This window comes from Fukomys damarensis, unplaced genomic scaffold, assembly GCF_012274545.1.
Source record: "Fukomys damarensis isolate Sample0158 unplaced genomic scaffold, DMR_v1.0_HiC HiC_scaffold_24, whole genome shotgun sequence".
NCBI lineage: Eukaryota > Metazoa > Chordata > Mammalia > Rodentia > Bathyergidae > Fukomys > Fukomys damarensis.
The window spans coordinates 67899180-67922919 of NW_022900936.1; the positions used below are offsets into that span (position 1 = coordinate 67899180).

General features: G+C 42.6%; 1 protein-coding gene across 17 annotated transcripts in view; it reads left to right on the forward strand.

The window, feature by feature from the left end:
• Nucleotides 1-23740, forward strand: part of Kalrn (kalirin RhoGEF kinase) — a 584665-nt gene that overhangs the window by 219979 nt on the left and 340946 nt on the right. For all 17 annotated transcript variants that reach the window (XM_010618178.2, XM_010618187.2, XM_010618192.2 and 14 more), the window contains exons 8-10: nt 2036-2167; nt 5076-5306; nt 20992-21114. In XM_010618178.2, coding sequence (XP_010616480.1) covers nt 2036-2167; nt 5076-5306; nt 20992-21114 — 486 coding nt within the window. The remainder of the gene's footprint in view (nt 1-2035; nt 2168-5075; nt 5307-20991; nt 21115-23740) is intronic.

A 23740-nucleotide genomic window follows, 5' to 3' on the forward strand; every position in this document is an offset into this window, starting at 1 on the left:
TGTCATACGCTGAGAGGGAAATTGGTATTTCTCTTCTTTTTTTTTTTTTTTTTTTTTAAGTAGTGACTGGTTCATTCTTAGGAACATGTGGATATTGGACAGGATATCTCCTGTTCTCTCTCCGACTCTGTCACTTGCACACTTTATTCAATGTTTATCCAGATTGGGAAGGAAGACTCAGTGCTTCCCTCTGCCTCTGGCATTCTCTCCTAGAGCTGACCATTCTCATTGTACACTCCACTATAGGATTCCTGTGAGAGTATTGCAGAGAAACCCCAAGAGCCCACTGGAAGAGCATCTCCTCTCCAGTTTATACAAGAATGTCAAGTTGCTTGCAGGTCCCTCTGTAAAGTAGTAACTGGTGAAGCAATAACTTAGCAGAGACTCTTTTGAGATGTCAGCAAATATGTGCAGTCTGATACCAGTTGGCAACTGGAACTCTTCCAGAACTGCAGAGCCATGGCCTAATGCATCAGAGGATGCACAAAACAGAAAATCAACCATAACGCCAGCAGACCAGGGGCTGAAAGCTGACAGTGACCCAAGACAGAAGTCAAGTAGTTGCAGAAGAGAACATAACACCAGAACTGAGAGCAACTGCGGGAGTTAACTTTTATTTGATGTTTCCTCACCTAGAGTGGGTAGGGTCAGATGCAATTTTATTCATATTTTTTTAAATGTTATTTTCCCAGGTCTGACCAGTCCTCTGGTCAGGGAAACTCATAAACCATGCTTCTTTTTAGCTAGCGAGGGAAAAAAACTGATTGAATTGTATTTTTTTTCCATGCATTTATTTAGGCAGCTCTTTATTGTCCTCCTATGGGCTGTTCTGGGCAATGAGATAAAAAGGTATTTAGGCAATTAATTTAAATGGAGCTGTGCACCCAGGTGAGAAGAATCACAGACAAAACCATTCCAGACTGTTGGGTGAAGAATTATTTGTACTTTAAAGATGCATTTTTCCATCCAATAAATCTGAGTGATTTCAAATAGCCCACTCTTTGTGCATTGAGACCAATAGTCTTCTACAGTTGTTAATTTTAATTTTGAAATAATTTGGTGTTTGTTAAGATCTGCATCTATAGATCACATCCCAGGAGCCATAGTATAGGTACAGCAGTCTGTCCTCAGTGGTGACCCAGCTGCCATTCTCCAGGGTTGATCCAAGCACTAATTCTATTGAACCTTAATCACCACACACCCTCTGTGGGAATAGTCACTGCGAGGTCCTGTGGCTTCTGGTGGTCAGGCAGGAGGTGCTCTTTGCTTCTCTTGACACATAGTAACGCACAGGTGACACACACAGGCGCACAGAATAGTTTGTAGCCCCTCTCTATGCCGTGAATATGCACAGAGTGAAAAGCTCTCATGTGTCCAAGAGCTGTAGGATGCAGTTTCCACACCTGTGCTGTCTTGCTATGTGAGAAACTTTTGAGCATCCAGATAGCTCACTGTGTCCAACAGATTTATAACAGCCCTCCCTGTGGAAGCTACACTTCCTAGACAGCAAGTGTTGTACTAGAAGTTAGTATTTATAGAACTAAAGGGAAAAGTTCTGGCTTTTTGTTTCAGTTTTGGTAACTATTTTATTTCAGCTTTCTGTAGAGAGTTTAATGCTTAGTTTTCTAAGCAAATACTGTATTTTAAAAGTAGGGATAACATCTAGATAAAGATGAAAGAAGAATAAGAAGAGTCTTTAAGAAGAGGTTGCTTTTTCATGCATAGGAAATGTTATCCCTAAATCATCTAAATCCAGGTATAAATGAAACTATCTAGACTTATTAGGAGAGATGCACATCTGTAATCTTAAGTGTTCATAATAGAAGCTCTGGAATCACTAACCACTACAACTTCTTGGTGTTTAACAGTTGAAACTGCGCCGCGCTCCAAAAGTTCTGGTTTCTGCATGCTCTGTGAACACCAGTAGAAGTCCTATACTTATACCCAGTGTGTCTGATGTCTGACCCTTTTCATGAAACTCACCCATTCTCCACCCTGGTGGTCCCATACTCACCCACCTGGCCTCTCCTTCCAGTTCCTGTCTGGAGTGGATGCCTGGTGCAAGATGTGCAGTGAAGGTGGCCTGCCATCTGAGATGCAAGACCTGGAACTGGCGATCCACCACCATCAGACCTTATACGAGCAGGTGACCCAGGCCTACACAGAGGTGAGAACTGAGAGAGGCAGCTGGGGTCCTGGGCATGCATGTGAAAAAGCATTACCCTGTGCACAATAAAATAGACTTGATGTAACTAAGAAGAGAAGAAGTTTTTCCCCTAACTCTTAATGAACATCTTTATGAACTTTGATCTGTGAACTGTGGGTCTCTGGCTAGGAGCAGATATAGTTGGGGCCCTTAGTGGGCACCATGGTGGTATATACATTCTTTGTCTCCTTCTCCCCGCCACCCTCCACCTACTACCCTGTGTGTGAAGACTAGGTTTATCCATGGGGGGCGGAGAGGGCAAGAAGCAAGGCCTCTTCCTCCATGTTTGCTTTCAGGTTGGTGAAGGAGTGTGTGCACACCAGCCCTGCTACCTCCTTTCTGAGCAGCTCGTCAAAGCTCATCAAATCCCACTAACTTTCTCACTGGATGATCCATAGGGAAGCACATGGGGGAGGAGATAAGGGTGCAGGAGTGAAAAGAGGTCATGGATGTGAAGAACAGTGAAAAGGCCTTTCCATTGAAGAGTGAAAGGCAAAGGGAAACACTGCAAAGAAAAGGAAAGAAACTCCTTGACATTCCTTTTACACCAAAAGGAAAGGTCCATATGCATTCCTGGCATGGATTCCAGGGGAAAGGTGGACAGAAAGAGATCCATGGCTTAGGACGCTAAGTAGGGAGGGGGAAATGGATGCATGTCTGGCTCTTCTGCCTATGTCAGATGGACCTGAGGTGCTGGCTGAAGATGCAGATTTCCAGGTTCCACCCCATTCTGAGACAGAATATCAAGAAGTGGGGCCTAGAACCTATGTTTAAATGGCTATTGTCCCAGGTGAGTTTGCTGCATGTAGAAGTGAAAGGTGAAGCCTAATGAGTAAGAGTAAGGATTTTTGCCACAGTCAAAACTGAGTTTGAATCTTGGCTCCCCTGATTCTTAGCTGTGTCACCTCAGGTTACTTTATGCATATAAACCTGGGTTCTGTGAAATGAAAGGTGCTAACATCTGCAATGTATGTAATGCACTTGTCCCAGCCTGACAGTAATATGTACTAAACATGGTAACAGATCTTGTCACTGTGGAAGGTATGGAGGAGGAGCTCTGTGAGCCAAATCAGATCTCTGCAGATCTGATGAAACAGGTCCAAGGCTTTCTCTCTTATGACAAAACTGTGCCTCTGCCTGTGGGTCAAGAATCTCTAAACTTACTACTTGGGAAATACAAAAGTAGAGAGTACAAATGTAATTAATATACTGCTTACATAGTTCACACTTTTGAAGTATGTGGGCAATTATACTTGCACTACAGTTCTCCCAACTTATTCTCAGGCTCCACCAACATGGACCTTCAGGCCTCTGCCCAGTTCAAAGGTCAGGGGCAATCCAAGCTTCCTGCAGACATGGAGACTGAGACAGAGGACTGGAACTCATGTTGACTTGGATTTCCTGGACCTGGACCTGTGTGTAACCCCTCTGCCCCAGACATAGTATTTTCTGAAGAGAATTGTCCTAGGTTTAGCCATAGGGCATCTGATTCACATCTGTGGAGGACATTACCTCTACACTATTTATAAGTTACTTCACCTAGCAATAAATTATGAGAGATGAGGATGGCAGGATTGGGTGGGTGGTGATGGTTTCCTCCCCCACCTCAGCTGCACTCTACCATAGCACTCGTTTCAACCACTGCATCCTGAGATCATTTCTGTGGATCCATGAACAGGATTCATGCTGCCACTGTTCCTGGACCCCCATCTAAACCTGAAAGAGGGATGAGGGGCAGATGAGAAGTCCCCTGTTCATCGTGGTAGGGGTAGATATAAAAGCAAACTTCTTTTCTGATCTTACTGATTAGGAAAAGAAGACTTTTTCAACACCAAATGAGCTTCGATTTTGATATTAACCAAATAAAGTTTGAGTTCTTCAAATGAAGTTCCCCACTGACCACTGTATTAGAATGGGAAAAACACATGTTCTACAAGGTACCCTGCCAAGCAGTGTTGATCCTAGGATGCCACTTCCCAGAGTTATTGTTAGCCATGATTGTGCTGGGATTCTGTGAGAGGAGTGACAGGGATTCTACCTCCTCTGCTGTCAGCTCTAAGGGTCAGTGCTGGGGAGCCCAGGGCATGAATGGTCTGAGAGTCTTACATTACTCTTCTTGTGCTGAAAAGATGCTGTTCAGGAGAGACAGAGGAGTTATATAGAGGATGGGGAGAGGTTAAAAAAACACATAAAAGAAAAAAGTGACAAGGAAATAAGAACTAGGAAAGACAATGAAGATGATAAAGATACTATTACTGTGTGCTGGGCCCTATTTTAAACACTCTGCATGTGTTGACGCAATACTCATCACAACTCTGTGAAGTGTGTGCCATTGTCATTTCTGTTGTACACACAAGTAAATTGAGGCCTGGTGCATCTGATCACATGTCTAGAAGTTTGAGGCCAAGTAGAAGAAACTGAGGAAGAAAGAACAGGAAAGGTTTATAGTGGTAACTTCTGCTTGACTTCATTTCTGAAATGAAGTTCTTTTGCCTGCTGTAATCAGCAAGCCATTCAAAATACCTACTGAAAGCCTATGTGTGAGGCACTGTTGTAGACAATGGGCAGAGGGCCATGAGCAAGGCAGAGTCCCTGCTCTCATGCCACTAACAGTCGTGTGGGGAGCAAGAGTCTTACAGACAACTGGCCAGCCCTCTGGCAGCTCCTGTTTTCCAGGGCTTCAGATGCTCTGCGCTCCCCTGGGCCTCAGGCTGGGCACCACAGTAGCTGTGGCTGGCTAGCACATGGCTTGGTTGTGATGAGCCTGGGGAAGACTAAGCTTCTCAGGCCTAATCAGAAATCCCTTGGGAAGACTCTTTTTACTTCTCTGTGTGCCCTGCCTCCCTTTGAATTCCTTTCCTTCCTGCAGGTCAGCCAGGATGGCAAAGCACTGCTAGATGTGTTACAGCGTCCCTTGAGTCCTGGGAACTCTGAGTCCCTCACAGCCACAGCCAACTACTCCAAGGCAGTGCACCAGGTGCTGGACGTGGTGCATGAGGTGCTGCACCACCAGCGGCGGCTTGAGAGCATCTGGCAACACCGCAAGGTGCGGCTCCACCAGCGGCTGCAGCTCTGTGTCTTCCAGCAGGATGTGCAGCAGGTAAGAGACTCTGTTCCCCTCATTTGTCTCAGGAAACAGACTGAACTGGAGAGGCTGACCTGGTAATCGGACATGGGGAGACCCAGATCGATAAAGGGATGATGACAATTCAGCCCCCAACTACTCCCTTGCACCCTGCAAAAACAGAACACACTCTCAATTGAATGCTTCTTGCTCAAGCAGCTTTTTAAAGCTGGGCCTTCTCACTGTGTGGTGTTGGAAAGGGAGGCTGAGTCTCAGCAATTCTTTCAATCATATAACACTTCTCTTTTGGTGAGCTTGATCCTTGTGTAGGCAATGAGATTGCTAAACAACTTGGGGGTTCAAGGGTTATCTGAGCACTGCCAAAGTTGGACTCCCACATAAAGAAAACTCGCTTTTTGATCAGCAGTGGGGTGGCTAAAGAGAAGGGGGGTGGGGTTAGAGATTTTTGGAAGATTCATTGGCAAAATTGGACCTATGAAACTGATTTAAAACATGGCTATCAGGCTGGGCGTGGTGGCGCATGCCTGTAATCCCAGCACTCAGGAGGCTGAGGCAGGAGGATCACTGTGAGTTCGAGACCAGCCTGGGCTACATAATGAGTTCCAGGTCAGTCTCAACTACATAGTGAGACCCTGTCTCAAAAACAAAAACAAAAAATGCATGGCTATCATTCATTATGCATTCCACAATTAGGGGTTACTTTTGGCTTTATTTATCTTTCTGCTTTGTTACACCAATCATGGCTTTCTTTTACTGCATATAATAAAGAAATGGTGATGTTTCTAACCATAAAAGGGCAGTGTTGCCACAAATTCCCTTTGAGAGGAAAAACCCATTCTTCTCCCCTGTGTAATGTTTCTCTCACCTTGGGAATCTGGCAGCTTTACCCAGAGGACTAAGATGGGGGAAGCTTGATAGGCCCTGGGCCTGGGATTAATTGGGGCCAGAGTCATCTCCCTGTGGGTTCACTGTGGGAGGCAGAATGTGGCACTCTGGCTCAAACACCTGTTTTCAGGCTTTTCTATGGCTACTACGTAACTACAGAATTATACATATGAAGTAATGATTCACTCTCCTTCCATTCTTCTGTGATATTGACCAGGTGTAATCCAAGAATATATCAAAGAAGACATGGGGATTAAGAGCCATGGTGCATGTCTTCACAGTGCTGGGGGTGGGGGAGTAGTGCTGAGTTTGAGGTAGACAGGCAGGACACCTGTGACACCTGTGACATCTGTCCCTAGAGTGTCTAGTCAGTCCCCCAGGAGTAGAAGAGACTGCACGTATGCCCCTCCTCGAAGGCTTCCCTGACTCCATTGCAGTAGCCCTTCCTGATGGGCTGGGGCTGCAGTGGAGTTGTCAGCAAGACACCTCAGCCTAGAGAGAGGGCAGTGCTGATGTGGCAGATCTGAAACCCTCATGGGGCCTGTGAGAATGGAGAAGCAAATAAGTCAGTTGCCTGCTCCTGCCACCTGCAGCCATCCAGATAAATATATCATCCCCGGCACAGTGCAGTGAGGCTGTCTGTGATTGAGAAGTGAAGATGTCAGTCTTGCCTGTACACAGGAGAGGTTGTGGTTATTTCTGTGAACTCTCAGTGACTCCTGAAGATGATCTGGCCATGGGTTGAGGATGTCATAGTCCCATTGGCTCCTCTGTACCCTCCTGCCATTGTTAAGGCTGTGGCACTAGGCTGAACTCTGGAGAGCCCCAAAAAGAACACAAGGAAAGCAGGTGAAAGTCCTCCTCAGTGCTGGGTGTGGTGGTGCATGCCTGTGATCCCAGCACTTTAAGAGGCTTAGCCAGGAGGATTGGTGTTGAGTTCATTGTGGGCACTTTAGCAGCTTAGGCCCTGTCTCAAAAGAAAAAAAAATGGATAAGGATATAGCCTAGTGCAAAAGCACTGGGTTTCATCCCTAGGACTGAAAAAAACAAAGCAAAACAAAGCCTCCCCCAAGAATAGGGTAGATAGGGCAGCACATCACACTCAGGGTCTCAGAACCTGCTGCTGTGAGACTTTCCTGAGGCCACCATGATATCTACACAAAAATGAAGAGAAAATGAGTTAAACTACATGTGTGGCTACTCTGTATCACGCTTTTAAAAGCAAGAGCCTTTCAGTTCCTCACATGGTTGGCAATGCAGGCAGAAGGTTAGGAGCTGGGTATGGTGTGCTAGGCGCTTGGCTATTCTGTGAGCATGGAATCCCCAGGGTGTTTTGATTCCCATGTCCTTTTCAGGATCTGTGAATATGTCTTCTGGGGACACAAATTCACTCACCCCTCTGGCTTCCTTGCTCACCCATCATGTATCTGACAGTAGGACATGTGCAAGGAAAATAGTGGGAAAATAAAGACCTAAAGTTGATGGTGACACCCAAACAACCCTGAGTACCAACAGGTATCTGAACTGTGCATCACATGCTTGAGAGGCTTGGTCTTTGCTCCTGACTCCCAGCCATGCAGGAGTCTGTCATAATTTTCAGGGTCAGATTTAGACAAGCAGTTTCCCTGTTCCATACTCCACAGGTGTAGAAGTGTGTGTGTGTGTGTAATTTTGATAACACTCTCATTTTAACAAGTTCCATTCTGCATCAATATTCATAAGTCAGTTCATTCATAGGTCTGACAAAGTAAATCTTACACACTTTTTTTTTTTTGGTACTGGGGATCAAATCAGGACCTTGAGCTTGCAAGACAGGCAGCGGAACCACTGAGTTAAAATCTCTGGCCCCTGTCTTATACACTTTTGACACAAATATCCAATGTAAAGCATTTTTTAAAAAACCAAACTTCCACACCTCCATAGCTTTTCCTCTTGTTTCTGGGCATGCTGGGTTCTGATTGAACTCTGTACTACTGTACACCATCGCATTGTACAGCAAGCACACACCTGGAGAGTAGAAACCTAGGCTTCTCCCTCTCAGTGATTCTTAAAGCCCTTAGCTATCTCTGCATGAAGCTGAGACTCTCTTTGTGTTTACTGAACTTAGTTGAAATTCACAGTTTCTACTTCTGTGAAGTGAATACCATTTATCCTCCCCTCACAACCTGCCCATTAGTTTCTTTGCTGGTGAATAGCTGGAGTCTGCCTTAATTGATGTGAAAGTCTTGAGGTGCCAAGTGCTTATGTCCTAGGCAGAGGACACAGGATATGAGGGCCTCAGTGCTCATGAAGTGTCACTCTGATTATCAGTTATTCAGCAGGTCCATGCCCATTCTGCCATGGGCCCAGTGATGCACTAGGTACAGAGAAGGTGCCTGGTTCGCTGGAATGGCATAAACCATTAACTTTTGTAAAGGACAAGTCTATCAAAGCGTGTTGGCCAGTAATGAACATGTTTAGGCAAAGGTGTGACAAATCAGGATTAGTGTCTTGATAGAGAGAAAATGATTGAACCGTAAACATAGTCTGGATGCAAGAAACCTCAGCAAATTTGGGACCCAGAGATTTTTATTTTTATTTTCATGTCCTCTGTGGGAAGCTGGTGTGCAAACCTCAGTGGCCAGGGTGATGTAGAATCACAGATAAAGGCACAGGCTCTGGAGTCAACTTGGGCATGAGTCCTATTCCGACATATGTTGTCTGTGTGACCATGGGCAAATCACTGCAGCTCATGGTGCTTTCGTTTCTTCACCTCTGAAACAGAATGGATAGCAAGAGTCTCATGAGATAGGAATGATTTGCGAGCATAGAGCCTGCCCACCCTTAGTAAACCCTCAGTGACAACTGGTAGTCACATCCTCTTTGTGTAGCCTTCAGGCGCCCCCTAGTGCTCATGTTGTTTGGGGCACATGGCCTGGTTTTGTGGCAACCACCATGTGAGTTCACTAATAACATTTCATTCTGTGACAGAACCTCAGAGATGCCAGGACTCAGAGAGTATACAGTCTAATCTGCTATACCACTGAGGAAATTGAGGCCCAGAGATGTAAAGTAACTTGGGCAGCTCTCTCTCCCCTGCTGTGCTGGGAGATGATGGAATAAATCTTCAATGTAAAACTGGAATTTGAGTTCATTAAGCTGAAGAAAGGTGTGGGTAGGGCATGTCTGCCATAGTGTTGCTAGTGGAATAATTTCATTCTGATTATTTTTCCAGCTTAGAAAGAACAGCCTGAGCAGTAGCTTAAAAAGCACTCCATGACAGCATCAGCCAATCTCCACTTTGTTATTCTTCTCCCCTATGTCCTCTGGCTTCCCAGATGTGTTGGCGAGTTTCAAACAGGCCAGTTTTAGCCCAGATAGACTTGACTTGTGGTGGGAAGAGTAGGGAGTAACTAGAAACTTGCTCTTTCTGGGAGATAGAAAGTCCACTCTATTTTTCCTTAGTGAGAGCAACTGTTTTCAGAGTTGATGCCTTGCAGGCCATCTGGTTCTGCCTCCCTCTTTGTCTTTCATTTCTTGCAAGAATACATCTTTAAAGCGTTTTGGGGACATGTACAGTGTGCAAGGTCTAGAGCTAGGAAGTGTCTGCCCTTGAGGGTAGACATATGCACCCGAGGACTTGCTGATGGCATGCTGCTGTCTGCGCTCAGGGCCAAGAAGCAAAACAACGCTGAGCTGGCCAGGTCTGAGCAGAAGAGTACTTCTGGTGGGGGTGAGATTTGCATTCATCCTGCAGCACAGGCCTGGGAGATGGGGTTGTTATTCTTGGGGGAGGCCAGAAAGCAGAGATATGTATTATAGGCAGGGAACGGGGAAAAGGAAGTCTGACTGGATGTCCTCTTCCACCCTAGACATGGTGAAAGATAAATCTGGAAGGGAATTGGGAGTGTTTGTGGTCATATAAGTGGGACAGTGACACGTGTCCTTCCTGTAAAAATCATGCCTCATTTTTAAGCAGTCCAGTCAGGTGAGCTGATACAGGGCAGCAACAGAAGGTTTTGTCAGACTTAGTGGCAACACTCTGAATTGATGGGAGTTAATACTGAAGTCCACAGAGACTGGATAAAGGAGATGTGCTTTTTCTATAAAGTGGAGTACTACTCAGCCACAAAGAATGAGAAACCAGAGTCATTCATAGGAAAATGGATGCACATCGAGGCCATACTCTTAAGTGAAAGAAACAAGACACATGTGTAAATACCAAATAGTTTCTCTGGGGTGAAAAACTAAAAGTGTAAATAAGACCCAAATTGTATAATTGACAATGTGAAATAGAAACAAAAGGGCTAAAGGTGTAGGGGAAGTGGGAAGGGTAGGAGAAAGGAAATAAGGGACAAGAAAAAATATGAGAAAAGTAAAAATGGAAATAAGTTTTTGTAAATAGGGGAGGGTGGAGGGGGTGAAGGGAGGGCAGGAGTATAGGGAAAAAATGAGAACCAAGATCTGTCATGTAAAGGCATAAGATCCCAACGATGAATGTAACTGTACTGTATACCTAAAAAGTACCAGTAAACTCAATGAGAAAAAAAAGTCCACAGTTTCTGTACTGAAATAAGTTTTTAAATAGGGGAGGGTGGAGGGGGTGAAGGGAGGGCAGGAGTATAGGGAAAAAATGAGAACCAAGATCTGTCATGTAAAGGCATAAGATCCCAACGATGAATGTAACTGTACTGTATACCTAAAAAGTACCAGTAAACTCAATGAGAAAAAAAAGTCCACAGTTTCTGTACTGCAGATGAATTGCATCTTCTTCCATCAGTTTTTCTGGAGTTTTATATGAAAAGTTATAGCTTTTATTATGTTGATTCTTGCTTGCCTTTCTGAAAGGGATTTGAGAGTAATTTTAAAAACTCCAGATAGTCAATCTTTTACTAGCTATAGTGACTACAGCTCCTTAATCATACCAAACCAGGATAGTCATTGTACTGTGTCATTAACAGCTTTGCATAATAAAAGATGAGCATTGTGTTTTGCTCTTGGAATTATTAGCAATTTAAAAATGACTGGAATGATGATAGGTCTAGATACTAACTCTTCCTATAAAAAGGAAGAATTCAAGTGTCTGAGAAGGAAAGGATCTGGGCATCTTCAGTACACATTCAGATCAGAGAGTGACAACATGGGGAACCGTTCAGAATTTGAAACACACTGGTTACTTGTGGGTACTTTAGAAAGGGATTTCAACATCGAAGAGGGTTGGTTCCAACTCCAAGAGTCCATTCCTGAGACTCAGTGTTTCTACAGAAGCTCTGCTGTTGAAAACTCAGGGTTCCTTATCTGTATGAGTAAACATGATTGAGTATCTATTTCTCTCACTTGTCTTTTCTTATTTAATCTTCCAGCACCATAAAGCAGGCAACAATTTGGTCCTTACCTTTCAGATCAGGAAACAGAGGCTTAGAAAGATTAGGTGACTTGCTCAGAAGTCCAACAGGTAGTGACAGATCAGAGAATCAAATCCAAGTCCACCTACCATCTAAGTCCATGCTCTTAACCTCTCTGTTCTGCTATAGGCAGTAGGCTGTATGATGGGAATAAGAGCGATACCTTGAGGGGTTTGTAATTTAGGGCTAGGTATCAGTGATCAAAGGACCCTGATAAATTCATTGGTCCCAGAGGATGAGATCTGCCTGATGTCATAGCCTGATAGCCTGAGATTGATCCTCAAACTGCCTTGCCCCAAAGAGAGTGATGCTCATATCCCAACATTCATTTCCTTAGGTCCTGTCATTTTGAAATTGCCCCTTGTAGCTATTTATCTCTAACAAAAATTACCCTAAAACAGTCACTACTCATTCTCACTTATTTTTCAGTCACCATTGTGTTAACCCAGCCTTGCTGGTGCTGTTCTTTGTGGCATAGATTTTGAGTAATATCCATTTGTCCATGGTAATTCTTAGCTGTACTAAATTCCTCAGTTCAGTTTTTAATGGTGGTAAATCAATCATTCATATATTTTCAAGTAGATAACAGATGATTCTTTGAGTAGAGTAAAACCCCCGAAAGAGTTCAAGGTTGAGATTTAGCTGAGTTGGGGGAGGGAGGGAAGAAAAGGAGGATCCTGTTTATGAGGGTTGTTTTTGATTGGAGTAAAGATAGGACATCTTTCCTTTGGGGATCCTTGATCTTAGCGGGATCCCTCCATCCCTCTCATTCTAGGAGGAGGCTAATTCTGAGAGCTCTGGATTCTACTCTTCTCTGTGCCCCTAGCTTCCATAGGGTAGGGGAATGAGTAGAGGCTTGCTGCTGTAGATTCCATTCCTCTCCATGTGTCCCCAGGTTCTGCAGGATAAAGGGGTGAGCTAGAGCCTCCCAAGGGTACTGTGAGACCCTTTCTGCCCAGGAACTTCATGTACACCTAGTATCCTCTTCTTCTTGGTTCCCAGCTTCCCATATTACATCCACCCCCTACACAAACCTCTTTCCTGCCCTACTCTCCTGCCTCCCCAGTTTCTTTGCCACCATAGCCTTCTCCCTTGGTGCTTACTTCAGTATTGACTTTGCTTTTCTGAATGCAGACTCTGTCTTAGCTGAAGAGTGGTCCTTCCTTTGTGAGCAGGCTGGATGCTGGTGGGCTCTGGGAGGCAGGAAGTCTCTTTCAGGAGTTACCGAGCCTTTGAGATTTCTTGATTAGCAGTTAATTTTTAAATCTTTAATATCCTCAGTGCCTTTTGGTTATTATGTTAACAAGCAACAAGACGGTCACCATGCAGGGTCACCTCTTTCTGATAAACCCTATGCTTGACATGTCCTTGATCACAACATGCTAATTCTGGTGCCTTGGATGCCAGGCTAGAGGAGAAAGGATTCATATATTATTACTAACTGGGAACTATCAGAGTGAAGTTTGAGGTAATCTGTTGTAGATGTGTGGGCTGGGAGGGAATATAAAGAGATTGGCAGCTACAGTCATGGTGCATGGCCATAGAGCATGAACAAGAGTAATAAGGCAGGCATGGATCTGACAGCGTTTATTTAAAAATAACCAAAATGCTTCTCTATTTTCTTATAGAAAACAGGGAGCTATCAAGTGTAAGCATGAAATGTATTCCCCAAATCGTGGTACTTAAACTCCTGGTCCTGGATATCGAGGCAGAGTAGTGGACTTGTCAAACACACAGATCATCTAACCCTATTTCACATTTTTTGATTCAGAACCTGGAGGTGAAAGGCACCTATATTTTTAAAAGAATCCAGAGAGGGCCAGGGATTTAGCTCAGTTGTTCCACCACCTGACTCGAAAGCACAAGGACCTGAGATTGATCCCCGGTACCAAAAATAAATAAACAAACAAACAAATAAATAAATAAATAGAATCCAGAGAGATTTTTAACCCTGAAATTCAGAACCTCTGGCAAGAGTTTCAAGTCTTAGTGATTAGAAGTATGGTGACTCCAGAAACAGGACGGGGCTGAAGAGATTCTTTCAGGGAGGTTCTAGGAATCTCAACTTTGTTGGATGGAGACAGGTCTTCTGACATAGTCAGAGACCATTGTAAGGACAAATCCTGGATCTTAACTTGTTAAGAGCTTAGAAGTGATGTTGCTAAAAACTATGACTCTTTACAGATGCCTAGTAGGTAACTAAAAGTGGAAGAAAGCTTGACTCTCATTTTGTGTTCTTTATTACCTTAAGACTTTGGGGATAAATATGTTCATCATTTAGGAAAAGGTGGCCAAACAAGGTTTATTAACCCTAAATTTACCTTCTGCACCTCATCCCCTTATAAGACTCAGGATAACAAATGAGACATTAAAGGGATGTTCAGCTATGCCCAGAAGCCTCCATTGCCTAACCCCGGAGTCACCTTGGATTCCACGGGAACTTCATGTGACTGAGACTGCCTCAAGCAGAAACTATCATCTAATAGGAACTAAAATGCCTTTCATACTTTAAGCACTCCTTGAGAGCTATGGAAACCAGAACTGAGGTAATAATCAACCAGACCCTGGCCCACCTCAGCTAGTCCTTAAACACTGGCCTGCTGCTTTTATGAGTGGGCCAGTCTGATCCTCTTCACCATAGTGTTCATCCTCCAGCTACTACTCAAGCCAGAGTCCTTTCTTTATTTTCCTTTACTTCACCATTAAAATTTTGCCTACTTTAGTTTTAATTTCCATTATTACTAAAGGAAGGACTCACACTAGTTGGTGATACTGCAGGGATCTCCTAGACCCAGTGCTGACTCCTACTCTGCACTGGAGAAAGGATTGAGAAAGGATTGTGCCTCAGCTCACAGAGGAATGAGAACCTATACACCTGCTAATGAGGTTTAGCTCAGTCCTCTCAGAAAAGCAGTGGCTCCTCCTGACATAGCAAGACATTTATTTTGATTATACTCATTCCAAAGAAAGGACAGACAATGAGTTGCTGGTAATTGGGCATTTCATGTGGTGTCTTCATTCTCCAGAGTCACAGCTGCCAAGGATCTGGGTGGTACTGGCTGTTCCCCTGCGGAACTAGGCAGGGTATGCTGTGCAGGCAAATAGAAATAATGATCTACCAGACTCTCCTGGGTGTTCTCACACACTACGTTCCTGAGCCTTTAACACAAAACGTGTTGCAGATGCCTGATTCACATAAATGCTCCTTCACTGGCCTTGGAATAATGACTTTCCAAACAGGTAGAGGTGGGTAGTTGAAGTTCTGGGGGACAGGAGAGGAGAGCAATGAGTTCTTCAGTATTCTTAAAACATCAAATGCCTTGCTTATTTTACCGTGGATCATCTTATGATACCAACTTAATACCCTATTTTGAATAAGATAATTTATCAAAGAAAGGTAGGTGAGGCAATCAAAGGGTTGGATTCTAATTCCACATTTGTTTGCAAAATGTCTCTATTTCCTTTTATGATATTTTCCCCTTATCACACAGGAAGTTCCAAACCCAGATTTGTTGAATTCACTCATTCACTTATTCAGCAAATGCTCTCTGTGAGCCAAGCAAAGCCCTGATCACGTGGAGCTTATACTCAGGGGTAGAAATAAAACAACATCTAAACTAAACAAATATATACACAGCATATAGCTACAGCCAGTGCTTCCAAGTAGAGAGCTGAATGGGTATATGTGTCATGCAGCGGGTTCTAAAATGAAGGCCCAGGCCAGTAGAATGAAACCTACAAATTCCTAAAGGTCAGAATGTTCTCCCATGAATTCAGTCCTATTCATGTCCACTGTCAAGAGTTGACCAACAGTTCTCTTCCAAAGGACTTTTCCTTTCTCCTTGGCAGCTAGGAAGGACTGTCTTCTGCCCTGAACAGCACTGTGTCTTGATTGTATGCTGGTTGGAATAAACACAATTAGATGAGGAAGAAAGAGAATGATTAAGAAATTATACATAATGGCTGCTATTAGATTAGCTCTCAAATCTGGTTCAGGATGTAAGCATCTCTCTTGGAAAAGCTGTTCTCAAAAAGGACTAGTTTCTGTTTGAAATGCCAGGGCAAGAAAAAAAAAAGGGAGAGCTTTATAATTGTTAAGGAACTGTCTGATTGCTGTAGTGGTGAGGGTGGGCTGACCTGCACTGCTGTTCCCATGACAGGACAAAATCAGGCCTCTCCAGAATGGAATGACACAACTTCTCCCAAGAAGTGAAGAAGCCTCAGTCACATAGGCCTGTGTCAGCGTTCACTGCCTATCCCTCAAGCAAGGATACTTCCTGGTAGAGCAGGATGCTCTTCATTCTCCCAGAAACTACCTGCCACTTGGGGCAGTGAGCTGGAGGTGGAAAGGGGTTGGGAGTGAAAATGTACAAAGGAAGAACTTCGAATACAGTTTGGATACTCTGTAACTAAACTAGTTTACAGTGGGGGCTGTGGAGCAAGTGTCCTTGACCCAAGATGTGTGCGGGGGGAATCAGTTTGAGTTCCGTTCAGTTAAGCATGTTTTAAGCAACCAGTCGATGTAGACTGAGTGCTGTGCTGTATCACCTGGTGGAAGACACAGGCGAATGGGCCGTAAGTGTGGTTTCCGTAGAGTCTGAGAAGAGCCATACTTTAACTTCCCCAGCCTGGATGGGTTATTAAAGGATAAAGATTTTCCATTGCCAGTGATCTTGGGTATGGCTCAAAGGATGAGTGGAAGGCAGCCTGGGAAATGGGTACAGGAGCAAAAGCGTATGGCCAGTTCAAGTGAAGGAAAAACAGTGTGAAAAAAATTCAGGAGAGGAGAAGCAGCCTTCAGGTGCTGAGGGGTGAGGCAGGAACTCCCTAGAGGTGGGGTAGACAGTGAGCAGCTGTCTGCAGGGAATCTTATCAACTTTGGATATCTAGCTAATGGGTCTTTCAAAAGTTACATGGCCATGAAAGCACTTTCAAGAATGTACATGTTAATTCCATTTAAATCTAAGATTATGTTTCTTAAATGGAGTCAATGTCTTGGTTTTTATTATTAGGGTCTAGCTGCGTTAGCCATTTATAATTTTTAGGCTTATATAAATTACTTGAAACTAAAGGCACAATTTGTCACAATCAGATGGATAATATCAAAGGTTACTTTCTGCTTGGTTCAGGAACACAACAGTTATTTATAAAAACGAGAGCATGGGCTGAGTGTGGTAGAGTACCCTTGTAATCCCAGCAGTCAGGAGACTGAGACAGGAGGATCACTGAAAGTTTAAGGGCAGCCTGGAATCTCTCAATTAAAAGAAAGAAAGGAAGAGAGGGGAAGGAGAGGAAGAGAAAGGATGGGAGGAAGCATGCCAAGACTCACCACAGTTTACCTCGGCCTTCTCCAGGCCCACTTCCTACTTACTCTGTAATGACACTTTTTAAAAACAGTGTTTAACTTCATTAACTCCTACTCTCCCACTGACTTCACTAAACCTCATTTCTTCAGAGAGGCCTTCCCGACCCCTCCAGCTAGGTTCATCTGACTGTTGATGCTTTTCCTTTTTTTTTGAGACAGGCTCTCACCATGTAGTTGAGACTGACCTGGAAATCACTATGTAGCTCAGGCTGGTCTCGAACTCACAGTGATCCTCCTGCCTTAGCCTCCTGAGTGCTGGGATTGCAGGTGTGTACTACCACTCCCGGCCTGACTGTTGATACTTTTAATCTTTGCAATTAATGAAAAGTTGTGTGACTTTGTGACTAGTGCTCTTACCCCCAGAAACTGAGTTCCTGGAGTTAGGGCTGTGCCGCTCAGCTCCCCAGGGATTGCTCCAGTACCTGGTGGTGGGGCACAGTAAGACAAAGAAATTAAAATCTCAGTATTTGGCTATTCATATTCCATACATTCCTCTTTGCTGCCTGAGACTTCTCAAAACAAGCACATGAAAGCACCAGTGTTGGAAATGCTTAGTACCAATTCAAAGCAGTCAGTAGATATAAACAGCTAGTATCTTATCCAACCTGACTGTAATTGGTCATTGAGTATTTTAAATATAGTCTTGTAGGCGAAAAACATTAAAAAGGGTGGAAGATTACAAGAGATATCTTGATAGGTACTTATACATACGTAGGATACAGGGTTTGGCTACCAGTGTTCGGATTGTGAAGCCTGGTTCACATTAACTGGACTTGCCAGAAAGAAGTGGATATCTAGAATTCCAGTATTGTGCATTAATTTGTAGTGGATAATATATCATCAGGTACTGCTGGTGTCTGGTCAGAAGCACTGCCCTGGGCAAAAGCCACCTAGGAAGATGGATTGCATCCCAGGGTCACAGGACATAAAATCAGGGTCAAGTCAGCATGAGATTGAAATGTGTGACTCAAGCACTGAGGTCTCTAAATGAACTGTCTCAGACAAAAAAGTCAGAAATCAGCATTTTAGACAAAACCGCATATACAGATTATGATTATCTGTCCTTAGGTATGTTTTTAGTCTTTACATATAACTAAAGTAATTTTGTTCCTTCCTAAATGGTTTGCTTTTTTTATTTGTTAAATTGATTTGCTTGCAGTCCCTGATTCCCTGGCCAGGCTGCACGCATATTTCTCACAGGTTTGATTTTGTTTGCAGAAGTTGGACCAAGTGATGGCTGTATAACATCACAGAACAGTCAAAGTCATATTTAAACCAAGTAAAAGACTCTCAAAAATGAGATAAATAGGGTTTTAAGTGATGAAGGCATAGTCAAGTAAGCTAAATGCCACTAACTGGGAATGTTGATATTGTAAAGAAAGAAAAATAATTTAAAAGGAAACAAGTTGCTTGAAGGTTTTAAAAGTTGTAAAATCACCCTGGAAGAGTGCAAAAAAAAAAAAAAAATGTGTACATGAACTAGTGGATGAAAAATATTCTTCTTCAGCTAACATGTTTTAGAATAACCAGTTTTCTTAAAGCTAGAAATAAAGTGAAATAAAATTAAATTTGTGGAAATATTTCAAGATAATCAGGTCACATTTAATTGCTCGAAATGAATTTTTAAAAAAATTATTATCTGAAAAATCTGTCAAAAATCCTCCAAAGCATTTGTGAAAGGTTACACGATCACTCTTTCATACAAAAATTTTATCTTTAAACTTCAATTCATTCTCAAAAGGGATTGACATGAGTTTAAATATGCATCAAAATTCTAAACCTTTGCTGGGCATGGGGGCACACCACTGTAATAACAGCGCTCTGGGGGGTTAAGACAGGAGGTTTGCAAGTTCAAGCCCAGCCCAAGCAACTTGGCAACTTAAAGAGACCTTGTCTCAAAATAAAAACTAAAGAAGAGAGCTGAGGTATAATTTAGTGGGAAGCTATTGGTATAGTTACTGGGTCTTGAAAAAAAATCTAAAACTTTGCTAACTTAGTTTTTGACTAGAAATATTTATCTTTGACCCTGAAGTTTATCATTCCCTTTATGATACCAAATTTGGGGATTCTAATTGTGGCAGTAAAAATATTATCCTAGTTGAAAAATACTCTCCATTTGAAAATTTGCCTTAAGTGATTCTAGAGAAATGGAGGTTTTTCTACAAAAGGAATATTTAAAGTTTCTTTCCATGCTGCTCTTCAGTGTTTGCAAAATGTAGAAGCTTAGCAGTACCAAATTTCATTTATTGCTGTGCCTTTAGAATATCTTTGCATGAATATGTTATATGAAGTGTTTATAGTCTCCATACCCAATATTTAGTTAAACAATAATTTGGGAAGCCCCCAAAAAACTTTTCCATTCTAATGGGCAATAATTACCTCATCTTCCATATTCATTATAGTGGATGTTATTAAGCTTCAATTTCTTTTTATATATTTGGGATTGAACTCCGAACCTTGTGCTTGCAAGAAAGGGCCAGAACCACTGAGGTAAATCCCCAGCCCAAGCCTCATTTTTATATACATACATTTTTCTCTGAACTAGCACCATCTTCATGTGGACTTCTGACACTAAAGATTTTGAAGATTTTTATAATTTTCACAAGGCAGCCATTTCCATGAGGAAATGAAGCCAAAGGCTGAATTCTGTAGAGCTAGAACTCCTGTACCTGCAGTCCCTGGAATGATTTTGCCAGCATATGGTTGCCATGGGCAATCTGTGTAAGAAGAAGAGGAATGAATTAAAGTATCCTTTTAAACAGACCTAATTTATTTAAATCACTTTCCAAAAAGTCTAAAATCTATTATATCATTAATCAAATATTTGGTTCATGGCTAATATAGCAGGACCGGGATGAGCTCTGTTGAATATCAGCAGGTTCATAACAGGTGTGTCTATACTGAATTCTGGTTTAATTGTAATCACCCAAGTTACTTCATGCCAACTTTCAGAGACCAAACAATTCACTTCACCCTGCCTCCCTGTAATATGCACATTTTTGTGAAGCCATCTGCAAGAATACAAAGTAGATGTTTAAGGCTTTCATCCTCTTGGAAGGGAGTTCCATTCACCCTCCCAAGTACCCCTTAGGAAAACATATTTTCTCACCTTTTCTGCATATCCTCTCTTTTCCCTCTACTGTCCTAGCCACCTCTGCTCCAACTTCTCTCTATATCAAAGAAAATATCTTTGAGCCAAATTGCTAGATTGAAGCCTGGAAGAACATGGAGTCTCCACTACTTCCTAAAAGAATTAGTATATGAAAGGCTTTAGTAGCGCCAGGGATTTAGCTCAGAGGTGCCACCTGCCTTGCAAGTGCAAGATCCCATGTTCCATTCCTGGTACCAAAAAAAAAAAAAAAAAAAAGCCTTAGTATGCAAAGACCTTAACTTTTTTTAGTTGATTGGTTAGTTGATTGGGCTCCCTGGCGAAGCCAGAGAAAACTGTTGTCCTTGGATCAGCTGTCTTGAATATCCAGCCTGAGACTGACTACTGTGGCCATTACTTCCAAGGTTAGGAAGGAATGGAGCCCCAGGCACGTGATGAGATAGGAGCTCCATGACTGGCCACTCTTGCTGCAAACATTTTTATGATAGATTAAGGGCCAAAGTACTGACCAACCTTGTCTCCTCCTCACTTTCTGCCAGTCTTTCTGACTTTACATGGTTGTGGTAGAGGGAGTGTGTGTGGGGGTAAACTGTGCCCAATAGTCAGTATACTTGTTTAAAGTGATGATTTAGCATGTGTGAGTCCCTAGGTTTAATCTCTAGACTAAAACATAAAAATAGATAAAAGACTAATTAAGGCTAAGAAAAATGAAAGAGTAATGAGAGGATATTCTAGCAAGCAAAGAAGTGATTTGAATTTAGTTATGGGCAGGATTATTATATTGCCAACAACTATGCTGAAATCTCTTGCATTCACAGTGGTTTAAAACATTTCTACGGGGACTGCTGCTCTCAAAGAGGGATAGAGAACTGGGTAGGGCCATAGAAGTTGGCACCTGTTGTTACATGTCTCTCCTTCTTCTGAAGATCATTGTTTCTGTCTTCCTTCTTTGACCAGGTGTTGGACTGGATTGAAAACCATGGTGAAGCCTTTCTCAGCAAACACACTGGGGTTGGAAAATCCTTGCATCGAGCTCGGGCCCTGCAGAAGAGGCATGATGACTTTGAAGAGGTGGCTCAGGTGAGGGGGCGGATATGAATGAATGAATGTGTGTATGTGTCTGTGTGTACTATGTCATCTGGTGGAGAAGACCAGGACAATAGCTTTGGTGTTTGAGGGGAACATATGGTTACTGGGCCTGGTACAAGGAGATCTTTCTCTTCTCTTGAATCATTAAGTGAGTGGCAAATAGACCCCCAAGTTCATGGTCTTTAAAGAAGACCTTCCTGCCAGCATGAGCTAAAAACACTTTGCAATTGTATAATTGATAATGTGAAATAGAAAGAAAGTGGCTAAAGGAGTAGGGGGAAGTGGGAAGGGTATGGGAAAGGAAAGAAGAGAAAAGAAAATTATGAGAAAAGGAAAAAATAGAAACAGTCTTTGTAAATAGAGAAAGGTGGAGGGGATGTAGAGAGGGCAGGGGTATGGGGAAAAAATAAAAACCAAGATCTGTCATGTAAAGGTACAAGATCCCAATGATGAATGTAACTGTACTTTATACCTAAAAAGTACCAATAAACTCAATGAAAAAAAAATAAAAATACTTTGTACACAAGGTAGTGCAGATGGGAGGGTAACATTATTGGAGCAATCATCAACCCAGGGCTACTGCTTGTGACTGTCTTTGCTGGTGAGTGGGAGCTGAAAATGACCCAGCTTACTTGCAAAGCTGTGCACCTTCCAGGACCTGGAGGAAGAGATGGCATCTGATTGCTAGCCACACAACCATAGGGTGGGATTGCCCAGAGAATGCACCTTAGAGTCACTTGCACAATATTTAGTCTGTAATTTACACATGTTCTGTCTTTCAGCTGAGCTTCATGTGTGATCCAAAACGAGTACTATTTTCTAATCTGTGCAAAGGTGCAGGGTGAGAGGCCCCTGACATTTGTCTGATAGAATGACAGTTTCTTCTCAAGAGTTTCTACCTCAAACATTTTATTCTAACTCTGTTATATTTTTTTACCGGTGAGTTTTCCAAAAGGACCCTGAAAATCTTCAACTTCAAGTTGAAATAGTGCTGTCCAGTTATGTTGGAAGCTGTGATCACTTGTAGCAGAAAGTAAAATTGTTAAGGTTAAGGAGAATTGTGTCATTGGGACAAGAGGGCTGGGTGCTGCTCAAGTAGTAAGGATGATAAAGCTATGTTTTACTACATAATAGCTTCGCCAGGGCTGGCTTTGATTGCACTGTGCAGTCAGCCCTCAGTGTGGATGCCATTCTGGATGTTGTGCAGTAACTCAGGCTCCACCAGGAAAGCTAACTAGCCCCAGACAGACTTGTCGTGTGGGTTCAGAAAGAAAGGGCCCACCAAGAACCAAATGATAACAGAAAGCTGTAAGAACATTACCTCATCTCTTGGGGATCTTCAAGAACACACTAAAAAGAAAGAGGCCTGATGGGAGCCAGAAAGCTATGTCTACAGTGACTTGGACCCAAGGAATGAGGATGGTTTGGACCCCATGTGTAGGATAAAAAGACAAAACAAAACAAAAAAACCTCATATGGAACTCCTGTGTACTGTTGAGAATGCAAAACATTGCAGCCACTTTGGAAAAAAATATGAAAATTCCTCAAAAGCTTAAAAGTAGAATTGCCGTAAGATCCAGCATACCCATGGGGTATAGCCCCCACAGAAGTGAAACTAGGTAATTAAACAGATATTGGTACACCCATATTTGCAACAGTATTATTCAAAATAGCCAAAAAGATGGAGCAACCCAAATGTCCATCATTTGGATGTATGGGTAAACAAATGCGGTACATCTACACAATGGAACATCATTCAACCTTAAAAAGGGAGGAAATTCTGACACATGTTAGAATATGGAGTAACCTTGAGGACATTCTGCTCAGTGAAATAAGCCAGTCACAAAGAGGCATCTAAATCTAGAGTACCAAAATTTAAGTACCACTTAAATTCAGAGAACCAAATTCATAGAGATGGAATAGAATGGTGGTTGTCAGGGACTGAAGAGAGGAATGGGGAAATATTTTATAGATACAAAGTTTCAGTTTTGCAAAATGAGTTCTGAGGATAAACAGTGGTAATGATTGCACAAATAATATGAATATATTCACTACCACTGGACTTTACACTTCAAATAGTAAAAATGGCTTCATGTTGTGTATATTTTACCACATTTTAAGGCCTATAGCCACTGAGAACCTTTGACACATGTGGAAACAGTCCCTAATATATCCTTTGATGAACAAGATATAGCACAGGCCCAAAATATTGGGGTGGTCGGGTACCCTGGAGAAAGGATGGGAGAAGACACATAGGCCATGAGTCTCCTTGATATAGTAATAATGTTGAACCTCCAAGAATGATATAGGAGAAATATTATAACTCCCAACTGCTAGATGTCAGATAGGCGGAGTTCATGTTCCCCAAAACTGAAGAATGGATTCTAAGGAACAATGGAGGTTAAGAGTAAGAAGATATTTGTTGATAAGAATGCTCCTCGGAGGTAGGAGGGGTCGCAAATATGTTTCCAAGGATCCCACCTTACAGGGAAGGTTTATAGAGCAGAACCACATGGGTACAACATGGGTTAAAGCTATGATCAACCAATAAGGTTACAAGTGTAGCCGCTTAGGCAATGGTTATCCAATGGGGAAGCAAGTCATGTAGCAAGTGGAC